This window comes from Glycine max, chromosome 15 (assembly GCF_000004515.6).
Source record: "Glycine max cultivar Williams 82 chromosome 15, Glycine_max_v4.0, whole genome shotgun sequence".
In the NCBI taxonomy this organism is placed as follows: Eukaryota; Viridiplantae; Streptophyta; class Magnoliopsida; order Fabales; family Fabaceae; genus Glycine; species Glycine max.
Window position 1 is genome coordinate 498,665 of NC_038251.2, and position 17,680 is coordinate 516,344.

Below are 17,680 nucleotides of genomic sequence, written 5' to 3' on the forward strand. Positions count from 1 at the left end.
TGAACTTTAAAGTGATCAATGCTTCAACTAATTGAACCTGTCAAAGTGTACATATAGAAGTCAATAGAAATTGTTGGAAACCGCTGCCCCAGTTGAGGGGTTATGTAATAAGAGCAGAAAACAGCAGGACACAGAGCAAGAACCAGAACCAAAGAAGGAAGAAAGGCCAAGGAGAGATTTCATAACAGACTAGGAGCAGGGTTTCTGAGCTGGCACCATAGGATTGGTCACTTAGAATATCCTGTTGGGAATATATCTTTCTGTTAGGATATTTTTCAAAATCTGTTATTGCTAGCTCCTTCCTAGACCTGTAGAAGGAACAAATAATTAGTATTTTGGAGCCTATAAATAGATAATCATTGTAATGAATATGAAAGCAGAAATATAATCAGAAATTTCCTCTCCTTAATCTCTCTTTCTGGAGGAATCCTATCCTACGCCTCGAACACTAGGAACATAACAGGTTAGCTGAAGATATCTTCCTCAAAGGCAAATATAAATAAAATAAGAAATTGCCAAACAAAAATAAAACTAAATAAATAAAGGCAGTTTACAATATTTATGTGCTTTCTTCCTGTCTAGTGCATTAACTCGCCTACTCCGTGTGATTTCATTATTTCAAGCTCTCATTGGATAAAAATAAACTTCCATAATGTTATGGTTTCTACTTTCTATAGTTCCTGATTTTCAAATGCTTATTAAAAAAAAAGACACTAGTAAACTATCTCGATAAAACAAGTCTTGTAGGTGCTGTATTGAGCCATATTGTGTAAGAACTGAAAATTAACAATGCCAGTAGTAAAGGTGCTTTCCTCTCCTCTCTGAATAGCTTAAAAGTTTGTAAAAGCTGAACTATTAAGCCCCAATCTCTGTTGTTGTCTTCCTTATCTCATTTCCCTGGTTATTGTAATTTCTAAATTTCTGAATCTCTGTTGCTCATACTCTTGATTGCATGGATAGGCACTCCTTATGATTAATCAAAAGTTGAAATAAAATAAATGAAAGCATTACATAGAAGGAGATTCTAAACTGATAATAAACTCGAACAAAAATGAGGTCACTCCCGCTCAATCCCAATCCCTAGTTAAGTGCCACCAACTTGGATTCTGCAGTCACTGACATCACATACATGGTCACGTTACGTGATCCATCTCTTCTCTCTCCCCTTCTTCTTCTACATGGTTTCAGGGTTCAGAACAGAATCCTGTTTCCAAAGATCTTCTAATTTATTAAATGCAGTAAAATATTGATTAGGCCCAAGAATGCCAAGATAGAATCAAATTGTTAATATGATCATCACCATTAGACATAACACAATACAGTAGCTAAAGTAAAGTCAGGCAGACTCAAGCCTAACTGCTTATGCTTCAAAATTCAAATTATATACTTCTTGCTATATAACGGCCTAGTTAAATATCTACCTCGATATTTCTCTGCTCATGAAATCTGATGCAATTTTCCCCCTATCAAATCTAAAGGACATGAACAGAACATATAATAGTACAAACTCGATACTACAGAACATACAGGGTGCTAAACTTACCCACCACCAGTATCTGAAAGAAGAAGAAAAACACTCAAATCTCTCACCCATTAGTTTAAAATCAGGGATAGAGTCAAGTCAACCCCCAAAGAAAAGAGAAAGTTTCAGTTTGGCTTTAGATCCTGAAACATGGTATCCCATTTGATCTCTTCAACAGCGGCAGACCAATAGCCATCATCATCATCTCCACCCATCTTCTCATCCTTCTGGAAATGGTAGACCACAGGACTAGAAAAACCAGGCTGAGCTGGAACTACCGTGGAACTTCCATTAGTGAGAAAGAGTGTCTCTTGCTTTTTGCCCCTCTTCATCATAGCACTCTTCCATCTTTTCCCCAAACCACTACTACTAGGCCTTGATGGTGGCACTGGCACTACAACAAGTGCTGAATTAGATGATGATGATTCTTCTTTGTGCATCAAAGTCCTTACATAGCTGGCAAAGGTGTTCTTAGTCCTCTTGATTGCCACCGCGAGCCTTGCCACCGCGCGTGGGCTCTTTCCCTTCTCTTTTCTGGCAAGCTTGAGGATCTCTAGTCTGTGCTTTGCTATGGAGATGCCCATGCTTTGGAGAAACTCGTGGTTGAAGTAAAACATGTCTTCTTCTTCGAGCTCGTTGTGAGCAAAGGTAAGGCCATACTCGTACACTAGGGATGGCTCAAGCCCACTTTTTGAAAGCCATGAGAACCAATCCATGTCGATCAGCCCAGTTTAAGTTTAAGGAAGCTGTATGACTTCAATCCACGATTCATATCTATATATACAATAGATGCTAAAGAGTAAACTACCATCCCAAATCAAGAAAGCTTAATGAATTACCTCATCCCAAAACCATATGGATTCAAGATTCTCCTTCATGACGTCAAAATCTTTGTTGTTGGTAAATAATTTTATAAGTGTATATAATAGTTATATTATTTCTTAAAATTAATAAGATTTCAAATAAATCTCCGAAAATACAATCGTCAATTACATTAATCTAAAATTTAAACGAATGTGTGACTTAAATAATTAGAAATTTCAAAGACTGAGTAAATGGACTATGCTTTTTGTAAAAAACAAAAGTAGTAATTTGTTGAATCTTGAGATATGGTAATAGTATGTGAGCATGTGGAGCATGTAACCCATGTTCACTGTTTCGTCCTAGATGAGGTCGAAGTGTCATAAATAACTCATCAGACTTTGATTTTGAGTGAGACCAAAGAATTTGATGTCATGTGGACATGTTATGCCGACAATCAAGGCTAGGACGATTTCGATGACCACAACTCGTTTGGCGTATGTACTTGATAAAGAAGTAGGGATTAGGGAATAAAAGTTTTCAAACTGAAAGCAAGGCATTCTATTATCCTTTTGCTACAAAAGGTTGTGAATTAAATATGATAGATCTCAATCAACGGTATAGGTTTGAGTGCTAAAGAATTTCTGTTTTTCATTAGTAACATTTTGATTGAAATTTTGCAAATAGACAAATAAATCAAAGTCTGCCATGACTTTTCAACTCTTTCTATTTTTAAATAAATTATTGATTTCCCCTTGCTTCTGAAACTTGTCCCAAGTATTACGCTCCAAAAATATATTTATTATTTTAACAAATTAAAAGACTATTAATTTTTAATAATAATTTGATATATTAGTATCCCATGTAAATAATTGAACAATTCACAACTATATTTTTCCTTTTATAAACCACGAGTATTTTTTTCATAAAAGATAATCATATTTTGAATATGATAAGATAATTATGAGTAACAAGTTTTTGTTATTAGTATTTAAATTTAACATAGTTGCATACTAAAAACACAAACTCTAGTCACTTATTATACAAACTCTAGTCACTTATTATATCTATGTGTTTGGTATATTTATGTCAATTAATCTACATACTTGGTGATATTTATAACTATATTCTAATTCCTTTAATAAATATGTTTTTGTTAAAAAATAATTTATTCTAATAATTTATATAATTAATATTTTTCTTCAAAAAAACTTACATACTTGTAAAAGACAAATAATATAAGAGTATGAATTTATACTTTCGTATCAATCATTTAGAAATGTTTCCTTTGATATCAGAATTGGAGTCTACTTTTCTTGAAACACTTATAAGATATAGAAAGAAAGTGAAAAGGTGGGGAAAATACTGATCACTGTCCAAAATTACTTGTATCGACTTTAATTTTGTGTGCCATGACAATCGAATTGGTCTCTAATTTATGGGTAGTATTTTCTATTTAGTTGAGCACAATATATGTGTGATTTGTATACATCTCGGGTCGTGTAGCTTTCTTTCTCCTTTGACACCATGCATGAACAATAATTGATAAGAAACTCTTTCGAGACATCCATTCTTAAGCACCAAGGCAGTTATAAGATTTTACTCCCTAGAAAGTATACTGGCTGAAAATAATTTTATTTCAATAAATAACTTATTTTGTACCTTGTATAGGGATCGATTAAATAGGGACAGAGCATTCTTCACTTATTTTTTCCCCTTTACCCCGTAAACAGAACTCTTAATTTGAATTTCTTTGATTTCAAGTAATTGATTTCTTTGATTTCAGAAGGATTGACATCAGAAAATGACAATGTTTTGGCCACCCAAACCAAACTATATTACTTTCAGATATCAGAGTGTCTGCCGCCGCGTGAATTTCTTTATTTCAAAAGCATATTACTATTAGTAGTATTTCATTAACTTCCAAAATTTATTGATTCTTTTTTCCCAAAAACAAAAGTGCAGCTAAAATTAATTTAAAGCAGAAAGTAATCCTTAACTCGTTGACTCGTGATAAGAATTTTTTTAAAGTGAATCAAAATATAAATTATAGGATTAAAAAGATCTATTTTAAATTATAAGGATTAAAAGATAATTAAAATATAAATTATAAGGACTAAAAAAATTATTTTTAAAATAAAAATGACTAAAATAAATTTAAAATGTAAATTATTTTTTAAAAAAATATTACTTTCAGACTATAAAAATTAAAAGATACAAATTATAAAATTATAGGTATTTAAACATATTATAAATAATATAACTAAATATATAAAAAAACAATAAAATTAAAATTTTAGTTTTTTTTAATAAAAAATTTAGATTATATGGATTGACAGTTTGTATAAGTTATATAAATTAATAATCCGTATAACACTTATGGATTAACAATTCGTATGATTCATACGAATTAACAACAATCTGTATGATTCATACAAACTGTAAATTTGAAAGTTTTATACGGATTGTTAATACATAAGTTTTATACAGATTGTAGATTCATATAAAATTAGATTGAAGTTACATCAAAAATAAATGTACCTCCGTCGTACTACCACACCAATTACCACTTGCCAACGAACCAAGATAACCAATTTTCCTCAACCAAAACAGACACAACAAAGAAGGAGGAGCTATCACGACAATGAATGCGAAGAAAAGAATGAATGGTGCGTGAAGAAGGAAAAGGAAGAAGAAGAAGTTAGCAAGGTTATTTTGGGAATTTTCATAAAAGTGTTGGGTGCAGAAGAACTTTTGCTGTTGCAGGAAGAAAGTCCCAAGGTTGTAACTGTAGTGGGCTACACCTACGCGTGAAGGAAGGTTGTGGGCTTTATGGTAAGAGAGCCCAACACAACAAGAAGTATATAATCTGTCTTGTGTTGTGTTATCGTAACGTAACTCAACTGAAAATGGATCGAGAATGGGGATCGAAGCCGGGGAGCGGAGGTGCGGCGTCGGCGCAGAACGAAGCCATAGACCGGCGAGAGCGTCTCCGGCGACTGGCTCTGGAGACCATAGACTTGGCGAAGGATCCCTATTTCATGCGCAACCACCTCGGAAGCTACGAATGCAAACTCTGTCTCACTCTCCACAACAACGAGGGTAACTACTTGGCCCACACTCAGGGCAAGCGCCACCAAACCAACTTGGCCAAACGTGCCGCTCGCGAGGCCAAGGACGCCCCCGCCCAGCCCCAACCCCACAAGCGCAAAGTCACTCTTCGAAAAACAGGTTTCATTCTATTCACTAACTCAATTTCGTGTTTTATGAACTAAACAAATGAAACAAAAAAACATAAATTGATGTGTTTGCAGTGAAGATTGGACGCCCTGGGTATCGTGTGACCAAGCAGTATGACCCGGAGACAAAACAAAGATCTCTCCTATTCCAGGTTCTTTTTCACGCAATTTTCATACTTTTCTTTTATCATATTTTATGTACTTTTTTTATAATTGTGTATTGTTTGATGTAGATTGAATATCCGGAGATTGAAGACCTCATGAAGCCGAGGCACCGGTTTATGTCCTCCTATGAACAGGTGGGACTCTCTGATTTTATTGATTTAATTTTCTCTCAACTTGTTTTCAGTATCGCCATGTTTTAATATTTCTCTTTGTTTGTATTTGGATGGTTACAACAGAGGGTGCAACCCTTTGATAAAAGGTATCAGTACCTCTTGTTTGCTGCTGAACCATATGAAATCGTTGCTTTCAAGGTATTTTCTTACTTTTGGACTTTCTTTGCACTTTGCTTTTGCCTCTGTTTTTGCTCATTACTCTACATTTTCAGGTGCCCAGCACGGAGATTGACAAGTCCACTCCAAATTTCTTCTCGCACTGGGATCCTGACTCCAAGATGTTCACGGTTATTACATTTACTCCTCTTTTTAGTTTGTCATGGAAAACTCGATCTATCCAAATGTTTACGTGTTATATGCATTTTATACAAACATCTGAATGGCCTTGCAGCATGTTTGATAAATGTTTGTGGTGAAGAAATAATGATTATTCAGTTTTCAGAAGAGGCTCTTTCTTCAAGCTTTTGATTAAAAACCTGTTTTAACCTTAAATTGAGCTACTAATGCTCATATACACATGGCCCCGACATCCAAACATGAATGAGTCTGGTCTAGAAAATTAGTTGTCGCGTTTTAATTGTTTGCTCCTGTATGTATCAATGCAAACCAATTATTCAAGCATTCAGCAGCAGAACTAGGTTGGCGATATCCTGTCTGCTTTCTTGCCTTAATTCTTTCTGTTTGTGTGGTTTGCATTATTGATATTTAATTTCCACCATCTGCGATGGATGACTTGAATTGATACTTGTTTGCAGCTACAATTGTATTTTAAATCCAAGCCGCCAGAGGCGAACAAACCGCAGCCTGCCTCTACTGCCAATGGCACAGCACCATCTGGTGTACCACCAAGGCCTTTGCCCCCACCACCCCAAGGTCCACTACCACCACCTCCACCTCCTCCACAAGGGCTACCTCCTGGTGCACCCATGGCAAATCCTCCTAGAGCTCCTCCACCTCCAATGCCGGGATCTATGCCACCTCCTCCTATGGCAGCAACTAACGGTCCTAGACCTGCACCTTCTGGTGGAATGCCATCTATTCCACCCCCACCCCCTGTTGCAAGTGGGACATCGGGTTTCAACATGGGTGCTAGACCTCCATCAATGCCACCTCCACAAGGTTTTCCTTCCCAACCCATGCAGGGCCATGGTGTCCGTCTTCCTCCTCCACCCCCAAACATGGGACAGTAGGTCCTCAGGCTTTAGGACAGCAAGCATCATTGGAAGTGCTAAACAACTGTAGTAGAATGTGTCCGTTAAGGACTTAATGCTTTGTATGGTAGAGGCAAGGTTTCTTAAGCAATACACCAAATTACCTGTACACTCTTCATTGTGCCATTTTTACATTTACAAATTAAGATGTTGAAGTATCGAGATTTTTGGCTTTGGTGGTATTTATGTCTTTGGAGTGACCGTGTCCACAAATTTAGGTCTCAGTAGCTTGATATGATTGGAATATTTTGGTTTGTTGCAAGTAATTTAGGATCAAGGCTTGATCGGGTCATTTATGTAGTAGTAACTACTTGATTATGGGGAATCACAGGTGATACGGTTTCCGCAACTTGGTTTTCGGAATTTTTTATATGAATTTACGACAAGTTGAAGTTAGATTCAATCGCTGTTCTTTTTCCGTGGTTGTAACTTGTAAGTAATTGAATATCAGGTACAGTAAACAGGTCCCCGATGGAAATTCATAAAATGAGGTAGCAAAAGATCCACAAGAGAGTAGTTTAGCAGATGGGACATCAAATAATTGAATTTCAAAATTCATCCCTAATATTTCTGCTACCACTCCAAAGATGGCAACCACAAATGTTGCGGTTGAGTAAAAGCTCAAACTGGATAAGCTGATTTCGAACATTTTCCTGTGACAAAAAATTTCGGTCAGCTGTTCTAAATTAAAATAGTTCAGCCAGTCAAACAAGTTCAATGAACAATCCATATCATCACATAATGCAAATGAAGACACTGTGTAACCATTTTTGTTCTTTTAGAGCCCTATAAAATTTCAGATAATCAGTAATATTAAGGGGGAGTTTGTTTCAAGGTACATAATTATATTATCAGGAATCACATTCCCAAAGAATTTTATGCCCAAAACTAAAATATTATCACCATGAACATGGAAGAAGAAATGTGAAAGAATGAAGTGGAGATTGGCCTTTATTGTAAAATGTAACTTCTATGTTTCACCATGGGAATAAGAAGTCGTTGTCCCATACACCTATTATCATAAAGCAACAAAATTCGAAATACTCCTACCTCTGCCCATTCTGAGTTGTTTGGGTGAACATGTGCAATAATTTGCATGTATGATCAGACATAAGAAAGATGACCAAAAATTAGGATAAATAAAATTGATATGAACCCAGGGGGAAAGAAAACAAACCAGTTGAATGTTGATGAAATCTTCTGTGTCATCAATGTATTCTTTCAACTGAAACAAAAGGCAGGAAACGGTGGTTGATAAACTGTTATGAAGCCAGAAAGAAAAGGGTTAGTGTAGATAATACTATGTTTACCGATAATGACAACAAAGTATGCTTCCAGCAACATCTCAAGCTCCTCTATTCTTTCCTTAGTACTTTAAGAACTCCTCATGCTCTCGTGTCGACTCCTAGCAATGCTGTAGCTCTTTTCAAGCTTCCGAGAATCAGGAGAGACCGGAGCAGAAATAGATGCACCATTAACTGATTTATATCCAACCATAGACTGTTCTCCATAAAATGACAACTCCATTCACCTTTTCTTCTCAGGAAGATACATTTCGGCCATATCACCATCATCGTCCATAAATTTCATCTCTAACCTGAATATATGCATTTGCAAAGCAAATAGTAATAATAAGACTCATAAAATATGGTAACTCTCACTTGCAATCATAAAGAAAGAAGAAAATATAAATGAGCATTAAAAAAAATTAAAATTAATTAGATCAAGTTAAATGATAAATAGTAATTTAAATATTATATAATTTAACAATTAATTATTTGTCTTTCTTAAATTCTGGTTGTCACGTGATGAACATAATCCGTCAACATTGATGTATCTTTGGGCCCTCCAAAAAATCCTATGTATCAGTACTTACATCATTAATAACGGGCTTTTGTGAGACTGCTTATGAACCTCGTTAACTGGATGATTCACATGCTCAACATCCTTAGCAGCAGCTGCAGCTGCTAGTTGTCTATGTGCAGCTACTGTCGACCTTCGACGCTGAGGGGATTCTTCTACATCACCACTAATCTGTCTCCCTAAGGCTCTTCCTAAAATATAAACGACAATAACAATTAATGTCATCCTTCAAATAATATTTAAGTTTCATAAATTATATAACAAATTCACTAATAAATCTTCTAAAACCCTATTGTATTATACAATGTAGTATATTTTAACAAAGGTAATGACTAACATTTAAATTAAAATTAAATCATTAATGTAACAAACTAAAATATATCATGAAAATCAAACTACAAATTTTTTTAATTTCAAATTTTTTATAAATTACTATTTAATAATTCATAAATACATATTTAATTATTTTTAAATAACTATTTTGATACTTTTATATATTCATAAATTAATATAGAAATTCTTTTTTAAAATTTTTATACTTGACATCACCAATTCTAGTAAATTAAAATAAATCATCCAAATTTAAGTACAATTTTGTTTTTTTTTTATTTCTAACAAATGACTGCTTCATTGTTTTATAAATAAGTATTTTAATAATTTTAAATATTTATAAAAAAATGAAGAAATTATTTATTTTTATACTTCTAAACACTATTTATATAAATATTTAATACTATTAGTGTAATAATATTGATGCGAGTATACCAATAAAAAAAATTTGTCCTATACAATATTATCTTATATTGTTTAACTAAATTCTACAATATATAGTTATAAAAAAATTGGAATTTTTGTTATTTCACAATTTTATAAAAAACTATTTTAAATATACAAATTAATTAAATATGTTATTTTCAAAATAATTAAATAACAATAAAATTTATAAATTGATTTTTAAATAAATAAAATTCATAAATAAATTAATTACTAAAAAACAACTTAAATAAACAAATATGAATAATTAATTTTTTTAAAATCAAATAATACAAATAACAACAAAATTTTATATTTATATTTAAATAAATAAATAAATTCAAATAATAATTTATTATTAAACAACAAAATTAAAATAAAAAAATAATTATATAGATTGTCAATCTGTATCATTAATACGAATTGTCAATCTGTATGCATTATACGGATTTTCAATCCATTACAATGTTATGGATTCTCATTTTCAATCAACAGAGAAAATAATCTCAGACAAAGGGATTCACGGTGACGACAACAACGGAGGCAAGAACTGGCGGCACGGTGCAGAGGGAGGGATGAACAACGGGGACTTGACGGCACGGTGCAAATGGACGAAAAGTGAAGATGGAAGCAGCATGCAGGCACGCAATGAGTTGGGTATAAGGAGAGGGAGACTGGTTTTAAAATTTTAAGTGAAAGGTTTTACCACTCCACTTAAAATATTAGGTGCATAAGAACTTTTGCTAGTGCAAGAAGAAAGTCCCTACAACCTTTATACCCAGGTGCTCCGTATAATCATAGAAAAATTAAATACAATAAATATAGTAATTTGTGATTAAAAAATAAAATAATATTTGTGCATTACATTAATATAAAGAAGGGTTTGGCTAACAAATGTATTTAACACATTGGTTAAAAAATTAAAAAAATATTTATTGTGAAAATTATAGAAAAATGTAAAAAAAATCACAAACATTATAATGTTTTACAAAATAAAAATAAAAGATAATGGATCAAAAATAATTAGCGGTTGATAAAATTAAGTACTTCCCTATTCCTAAATATAAGTTTATTTTTTAAAAATTTATTTGTCTTTTTTATAAGACTCTTTTCAAGTTATCTTTTACATTAATTATGTTTTTTTATCCAAATATCCTTTATTACTCTACAATAAATATTATATATTTAAAAGATAAATACATTATTTCTCTTATAAGAATTGAATAAGAAGAATAACACACATTAATTAGGGACAAAGGTAGGGATGGCCAAGTGTACCGGGATCCTATGGGTATCCAAAAAAATATCTACAAGGAGGGCCAATAATTACTTGTAGTATTGGGGTTGGATATAGGACGAGTATATACCTCCAAATTTACGAGGGTATGAATGCTAGTGCAGTAGTATGTATATTATAGTACCTAACCCGTCTTGTCTCACACATATCATATATATAATTTTTATTATTAAAAATAATTATATTTTTATGATAATACTCTAAGTCTTTAATTTCTAATAGTATCACTATCAGAGAGTGAAAATAATAAACCTTTAATTAAAGTTTTTGTTAAACCATTATTAACCAACTTTCCTAAATGGCGTGAATTAGTTAAAAAAAATTATATTTAGAAACAAAGGTAGGGATGACAAAGTGTATATGCGGGTAAGTAACTACTTACAATATTAGAGTTGGACATGGGATGAGTATACACTTGTAAATTTACACGGGTATAAGTGCGGATATGGGTATTATAATATATATATATATATATATATATATATATATATATATATAATTTTGTTAAAAATAATTATATTTTTATGGCAATACTCTAAGTCTTTAATCTCTAACAATATCACTATAAGAGAGTGAAAAACACTAAACTTTTAATTAAAGTTTTTGTTAAGCAATTAGAATATCAACTTTAACAATTACTATGTTGGATGATTATCTTTGTTGTTTTGTTTATTTATGACTTGAGTTTGAATGAATCAATTTTATATTTACTTGTTTTAACTAAATTATTTTTATCAATTTATTATTATTAACCTTATATATAAGTAAAGTGCGGGTTGCATGTACAGATATAAGTATATAGGTACCCAACAAATACAATGATGAAGATTAAAATTATTATCCGTGCGAATATGAGATCAGATATTCGGATACGAGTATTATTTTTAAACGCGGGTATGAGGATGAGTATTGTAAGACCCTAGAGAACATCAATAAATAAGACATATGTAATTGAGATTTCCAGGTAGATGGGAGTATATTAAAAGAGTGAAAGAATGAAAAACGCCATATATGTGAAGCTGTTTTCAATTAGTATGTTTTAGAGCTAATCTTGTACTAGTGTGTAATGGTGCATGCACAATGAAGTACAAACGAGGTGATAATGCTATATTTAAGTAAAGAGCGATATATAGGTTGCATCGCATGAGTTAAATTCAGTCATGTTAAGTGTTATCTGACCTCCAGATGAGCAATGACCAATGTGATTCTAGAGCTGGTTTTTCTATGATAAGGAAAGGAATATGTCCTGTTTCTGTTATTGTTTGTTCTTTACCTTGATTCCAAATTCCAATTCCAACAGGGCTTTGTTGATGAAGAAGAATTTGTAATGTATGGGCCTCCCACTCAGATATAAACTTGGATTTGGACAAAGCTCTGAATCTGCCATCCGCTCAGCTGGGTCTAGATCATTGGCCTTGGACAAAGCTTTGAATCTGTCAAGTTTTAAAAATACACGACTATAAAATTTAAAAAATGTTTAAATTATATATATTGAAATAGTTTAATTAGTTTTACAATAATTTTGAAATAGTATAAAATGACTTTATTTTTAATAATGAAGATTCGATTTTTATATTTATTACTAATTAACTCAAGGATACGGTGTGATACAATTTAAAAAGAATAAAAGAAATTAAAAATGAAGGGAGACGTAACGTAAGAATGAAAAAGTCCACGTAGGAAAGTGGGAGTCTTAGTGCAAAGAGGTTTGTTTCCCTCCCCAAAAAAATTGCCGCACCTTTTGTGTTTTTCATGTTATTCGGTAGAAGCTGGTGACGAGAATTAGAGAGATTATCCAATCCCAAATCAATATCCATTGACCCAGAGATCTAGCTTCACTCTGCGAAACGATCACCGTGTCTTCTCTATCTATCTCTTTCTAATCTGTAAGTTTTTTTTCTCTTTGTTTCGCAAGATCTACATATTCGTCTTTCCAACAACCAACCATTTTTTCTGATCTGCCCAAAAAATGTCTCACAGAAAGGATACCAACAATTATTCTTCCTTACCCATTAGCTCGTATCTAGAATTGCAGCCTCAAAATGATTCCTCAAAATCCTTACAAAGGCCTACTTTTGACGAATCCGAGGTGTATTTGGGATCCAAGGTCGATCACGACGACGATGACGATTTGGAAATCGACATCGATAATTATCCCCTTGTCGTTATGGGGCCCAATCACGGTTCTGGGATACCTGGTGCTGTTTTCAATTTAACAACCACTGTTATTGGGGCAGGGATTATGGCCCTCCCTGCCACTATGAAAGTTCTAGGAGTGGTTTTGGGGATTGTTTTGATCATTATTATGGGAATTTTGTCTGAAATTAGCGTCGAATTGTTGGTGAGGTTTTCTGTTTTGTGTAAGGCATCCTCCTATGGGGAGGTTGTTCAACATGCTATGGGAAGGCCTGCCAGGATTTTGTCAGAAATTTGTATTATTGTCAACAATGCTGGTGTTTTGGTGGTTTACTTGATAATCATAGGGGATGTTATGTCTGGTTCCGTTCACCATTTGGGGGTTTTTGATCAGTTAATGGGGAACGGGGTGTGGGATCAGAGGAAGCTTGTCATTTTTGTTGTCATGGTGGTTTTCCTTGCCCCCCTTTGTTCACTTGACAAGATTGATTCGTTGAGCTTGACTTCGGCCGCCTCAGTGGCTCTTGCTATCTTGTTTGTCCTTGTCACTTTTACTGTTGCTTTCATCAAGCTCGTGGAAGGACGGATTGATGCTCCCAGGATGGCTCCTGATTTTAGCTCTAAAACTGCCATCTTGGATTTGCTTGTCGTGATTCCCATCATGACTAATGCATATGTTTGCCATTTTAATTTGCAGCCGATATATAACGAGCTTGAACAGCGGTCTCCTCAGAAGATGAACCGAGTTGGAAGGTACACCACAATTTTGTGCATCCTAGTTTATTCTTCCACTGCCATATCGGGTTACCTGCTCTTTGGGAAAGATACTGAGTCTGATGTGCTGACTAATTTTGATAAGGATCTTGGAATTCGGTTTAGCTCAGCCTTGAACTATATTGTCCGGGTTGGCTACATTCTTCATTTGATACTTGTTTTCCCTGTAATTCATTTCTCACTACGCCAAACAGTGGATGCACTAGTGTTTGAAGGATCACCACCTCTATCAGAAAGTAGGAAGAGATCTCTGGGGTTGACTGTGGTTCTGTTGGTCCTCATATATATTGGCTCTACCATGATTCCAAGCATATGGACAGCTTTTAAGTTCACCGGGGCAACCACGGCTGTTTCATTGGGTTTTATATTTCCTTCTCTTGTTGCATTGAGATTAAGTCATCAGGGGGATTTAAGCTATGGGGAAAGGATTTTATCTTGGTTGATGTTAGTATTAGCTGTGACTGTTAGCATAGTAGGAGTTGTTGGCAATATCTATAGCCTTGAGAGTAAGTCTTAGTCCACGATTTGGTTTCTTTTTCACAGGAATCATGTGCTAAAATTTAGTATACAACATTTGTTCATTGGCTCTGCTGCAATGTAATTCAAACAGCAGAGGATTGGGGGTGACAGGATTGTTCTGTAGTATGGGATAAGTATTTTTGCCCCAGCTATGATATATATGATATGAGATGCACATAAACTTTCATTTGAGGAATGATGAATTGATGACCGATTGATTCAGTATGAGAGGAATTTGTGGCTGATTATTTGGCCAGACATAGCTATGTATACTGTTCTCAGTGTTCTGTTCTTTATGCCAGTATGAACTTTTTTGTTCATTGATTTTACACAAGGACAGTGTTGTAACATTTGTAACAGATTCACAGAATTGCTTAACTGGCACATTTCCACGATCTATTTTCATTTTCCAACAGAAAATCTGTTTTAGTTGTTTTCCATTGACCAATTTATTTTAGTGTGCTGCTAAGACTCGAATAATCTTTTCATCTTACTTGTTACTTGAAACATTTGAGCTTAATTTTAGTCGGTATTCGATGGTTGTACTGTGAACAAAGCTCCCGGCCAAAGCACATATTGGCTTGTTATAAAATATGTGCTTTGTGAATAGAGTTTATATTTGACCAGGGAAATAATAATAAAAGGAGGATCCTGCACACGCCACACACATAAAAAATGGAGGGCACGAGAGACAAACACTACCACACCACATTGCATAAGAATCACGCTCACCTGTAACATTTGCTATTAACGGTATGTCGGTATCACATTCAAATTAGAATGCAAACAAGGTGCTTAACATCAGCACAAATTTGATCCAATGTGAAGTTGTTAGTTTATATTTGCTTCTCCACATTGTTTAGACTTGTGTCATACAGCCGCAATAAGCCAATATCCTGTCTTACTGCTTTTTCCTTCAGTTTTTTTAAAAATGATATTGGTATGAAATATATACCGACTTTGCCAACACTGATGTTTGCCCAAGAGATAGAGTCCAATTTCATTTTGTTTTTTCCCTTTAGCTTTAAAACAATGCTAAATTGTTCAAACCCATCTTTGCTGCTATACCAACATTCACTTTGGTTCTCCGGGTTGCAACCCACGTAAGAAAGCCGAAAACATTATAACCTTTTTTTTCTGCTAGACTTGTGGAGAATATAGAATGAAAGCTTGGCCCGTCAAATAATATTATTCATTAGACACGTATTATTTCGTGTAAAAATAATAACAAAGGTTAGTCATTATCTCTTGTGAACCCTTTAAATTGGGCTTGGGTGGTGAAACAACCGGACCCTGAACATCAGATTCATCAAAACAATTTGGGAGTTGCTACGTGCACCCAGCATTATTGCTGGGGCACCCAGCAAACAGTGAAGTGGTGAAACTGCCCTTCAGCAATTATTCTTCCGGAAGAAGTTTTCCGGAAAGTATCGGAAATAATTTTCCGGAAAGTTTCCGGAAGAACCTTCTTCCGGAAGAATAATTTGTGTCTTCCGGAAAAACTCACGGACAATTTCCGGAAGAACGTCATCCGGAATGTTTCCGGAAGAAGCTTCTTCCGGAAGAATTCAGTTTGAAAACTTCCGGAATTCCGGAAGAAGCTTCTTCCGGAAGTTAGTTTTTTTTTTAAATGCGTATGTAATGACGATTTTGCCCTTGTGTAATTTCTTTAAATTAACGTCTTCAGGCTTTTTTACTGCGCTTTCTTCTTTTCTTCGCTTGCGCTTTCTTTCTTCTTCTGCTTTGTTTCTTCCGTTGCTTTGTTTCTTCTTCGTTTGCTGTTGTTTCGGTGGTGGTCCCTTCGCAGTCTGTTGGTGGTCCGTGAGTGAAGTATTTGAAGATTTGGTGGTCCCGTGTTCCGTATTTGAAGTTTTATTAGTGGCTGTTGTTCCTATTTTGTCGGAGGTACGCGTTTATTTCGTTTTCGGTTAGCTTTTAGAGAAGAAAAACAGTAAAAAATGTATCCGGAAGAAATCTTAGGCACAGAAGGAGGAAGGTCCGGAATGACACTTCCGGATGAAGGTCTTCCGGAAGTTAAGAAGGCCATTCCGGAAGAAGTGCTTCCGGAATTGGCCTCGTAACTTCCGGAAGACTTCTTCCGGAATGTTAAATTATTACTAATTTTTTAATTTCTGTTTTATAATTTTTTTAATTTTTTTTATATATATTTCTGTTAGTTAATAATGAATTATTGGTTTAATTAGGTATAATGATATATATTGTGGATTATAATTTTTTTTGTTTTATAATGGTATATATATTTCTGTTTTATAATTTTTTTTATTTCTGGTTTATATATGTTGTGGATTATTGATTTAATTAGGTATAATGGTATAATATTAAATGATTTAGGTAACTTAAATGTATAATGGTACAAAAATGTTTTATTAGTTGTTTATTATAGTGATAAGTTTAGTTTAAGTAAATAATGTAGTTATAAATTTAGAATATAGTGATAATTTTAATATAGTCGTGTATGATGCATATGTCCTATTAATATGTTTGTTATTTAAGGTGTAGTAAATTTTTGGATGTGGTTATATGATAATTTGAATGTACTTGTGTATGATGCATATGTCCTTAAGATGGACGAAGATCAATGGAGGTATGACTTTGCGATGTCACAAGAAGTTCATATGGATTATGATTATGATAATCAAGAAGAATGTGGAGTGAATGAACCACATGTCGATTGTTCAAATGCTTTTAATACATCTCAGGTAATCATAGATAATTTGAGTCATTGGTTGAATTGATGGTTTGTACGAAAATTAATGTGTTAGGGTTGCGTTGTAGGTATTCGCTACTCGAGATGATGTTTTGCAATGGGCTCGAACAGTTGCCCATGAAAATGGATTTGTTGCAGTGATTATGAGATCTGACACAGAGACCGGTAGCAGAGGAAGAAGTTCATTTGTGTTAATTGGGTGTGAAAGGAGTGGTACGTACAAGTGTAGAAATAAAGAATTCGTTAGAAAAGACACCGGGAGTAGGAAATGTGGTTGTCCCTTCAGGCTTCGTGGGAAACCAGTGCGTGGAGGGGAAGGTTGGATGGTGAAGTTGATCTGTGGGATTCATAATCATGAATTGGCGAAGTCCTTAGTTGGACATCCATACGCCGGGCGATTGACTAAGGAAGAAAAGAAAATTATTGCTGATATGACAAAGTCGATGGTGAAACCGAAAAACATCTTGCTAACGTTGAAGGAACACAATGCCGACAGTTA

General features: G+C 34.1%; 3 protein-coding genes across 6 annotated transcripts; 2 read left to right on the forward strand and 1 right to left on the reverse strand.

Annotated features, from left to right (window-relative positions):
* On the reverse strand, nucleotides 1–2,672 carry LOC102660142 (uncharacterized). 2 transcript variants are annotated; one of them, XR_005888727.1, is made up of 2 exons: nucleotides 1,544–2,627; nucleotides 1–308 (listed from the first exon to the last, which is right to left on the reverse strand). XR_005888727.1 is itself a non-coding variant. In XM_041009816.1 (1 exon), exon 1 carries the CDS (start codon nucleotides 2,236–2,238, stop codon nucleotides 1,648–1,650), a length of 591 nt encoding a protein of 196 aa, XP_040865750.1. In that variant the 5' UTR covers nucleotides 2,239–2,672; the 3' UTR covers nucleotides 1,274–1,647. The 2 variants fall into 2 exon arrangements, 1 of the variants encoding a protein (XP_040865750.1); XM_041009816.1 differs by lacking the exon at nucleotides 1–308 and having other exon boundaries at nucleotides 1,274–2,672.
* Nucleotides 2,673–5,218: 2,546 nt separating this feature from the next.
* LOC100818114 (splicing factor 3A subunit 2) lies at nucleotides 5,219–7,273 on the forward strand. 2 transcript variants are annotated; one of them, XM_003545663.4, is made up of 6 exons: nucleotides 5,219–5,554; nucleotides 5,638–5,714; nucleotides 5,796–5,861; nucleotides 5,964–6,038; nucleotides 6,113–6,187; nucleotides 6,656–7,273. In XM_003545663.4, the coding sequence occupies exons 1-6, from the start codon at nucleotides 5,233–5,235 to the stop codon at nucleotides 7,088–7,090; spliced, it is 1,050 nt and encodes a 349-aa protein (XP_003545711.1). In that variant the 5' UTR covers nucleotides 5,219–5,232; the 3' UTR covers nucleotides 7,091–7,273. The 2 variants fall into 2 exon arrangements, with proteins under 2 accessions (XP_003545711.1, XP_040865730.1); XM_041009796.1 differs by having other exon boundaries at nucleotides 5,964–6,187.
* A 5,402-nt stretch (nucleotides 7,274–12,675) lies between these two features.
* On the forward strand, nucleotides 12,676–14,873 carry LOC100813328 (amino acid transporter AVT6E). 2 transcript variants are annotated; one of them, XM_014768390.3, is made up of 2 exons: nucleotides 12,705–12,910; nucleotides 13,005–14,873. In XM_014768390.3, exon 2 carries the CDS (start codon nucleotides 13,192–13,194, stop codon nucleotides 14,449–14,451), a length of 1,260 nt encoding a protein of 419 aa, XP_014623876.1. In that variant the 5' UTR covers nucleotides 12,705–12,910; nucleotides 13,005–13,191; the 3' UTR covers nucleotides 14,452–14,873. The 2 variants fall into 2 exon arrangements, with proteins under 2 accessions (XP_003546923.1, XP_014623876.1); XM_003546875.5 differs by having other exon boundaries at nucleotides 12,676–14,873.
* The last annotated feature ends 2,807 nt before the right edge of the window (nucleotides 14,874–17,680 follow it).

Excerpts from the sequence above, each read along its gene's own strand:
- LOC100818114 (XM_041009796.1), top strand. The coding sequence starts at position 5,233 with ATGGATCGAGAATGGGGATCGAAGCCGGGGAGCGGAGGTGCGGCGTCG. Across the intron at positions 5,715-5,795 it reads AAAGATCTCTCCTATTCCAG|ATTGAATATCCGGAGATTGA; the intron begins GTTCTTTTTCAC and ends TGTTTGATGTAG. Across the intron at positions 6,188-6,655 it reads CTGACTCCAAGATGTTCACG|CTACAATTGTATTTTAAATC; the intron begins GTTATTACATTT and ends ACTTGTTTGCAG.
- LOC102660142 (XM_041009816.1), bottom strand. The coding sequence starts at position 2,238 with ATGGATTGGTTCTCATGGCTTTCAAAAAGTGGGCTTGAGCCATCCCTA.
- LOC100813328 (XM_003546875.5), top strand. The coding sequence starts at position 12,994 with ATGTCTCACAGAAAGGATACCAACAATTATTCTTCCTTACCCATTAGC.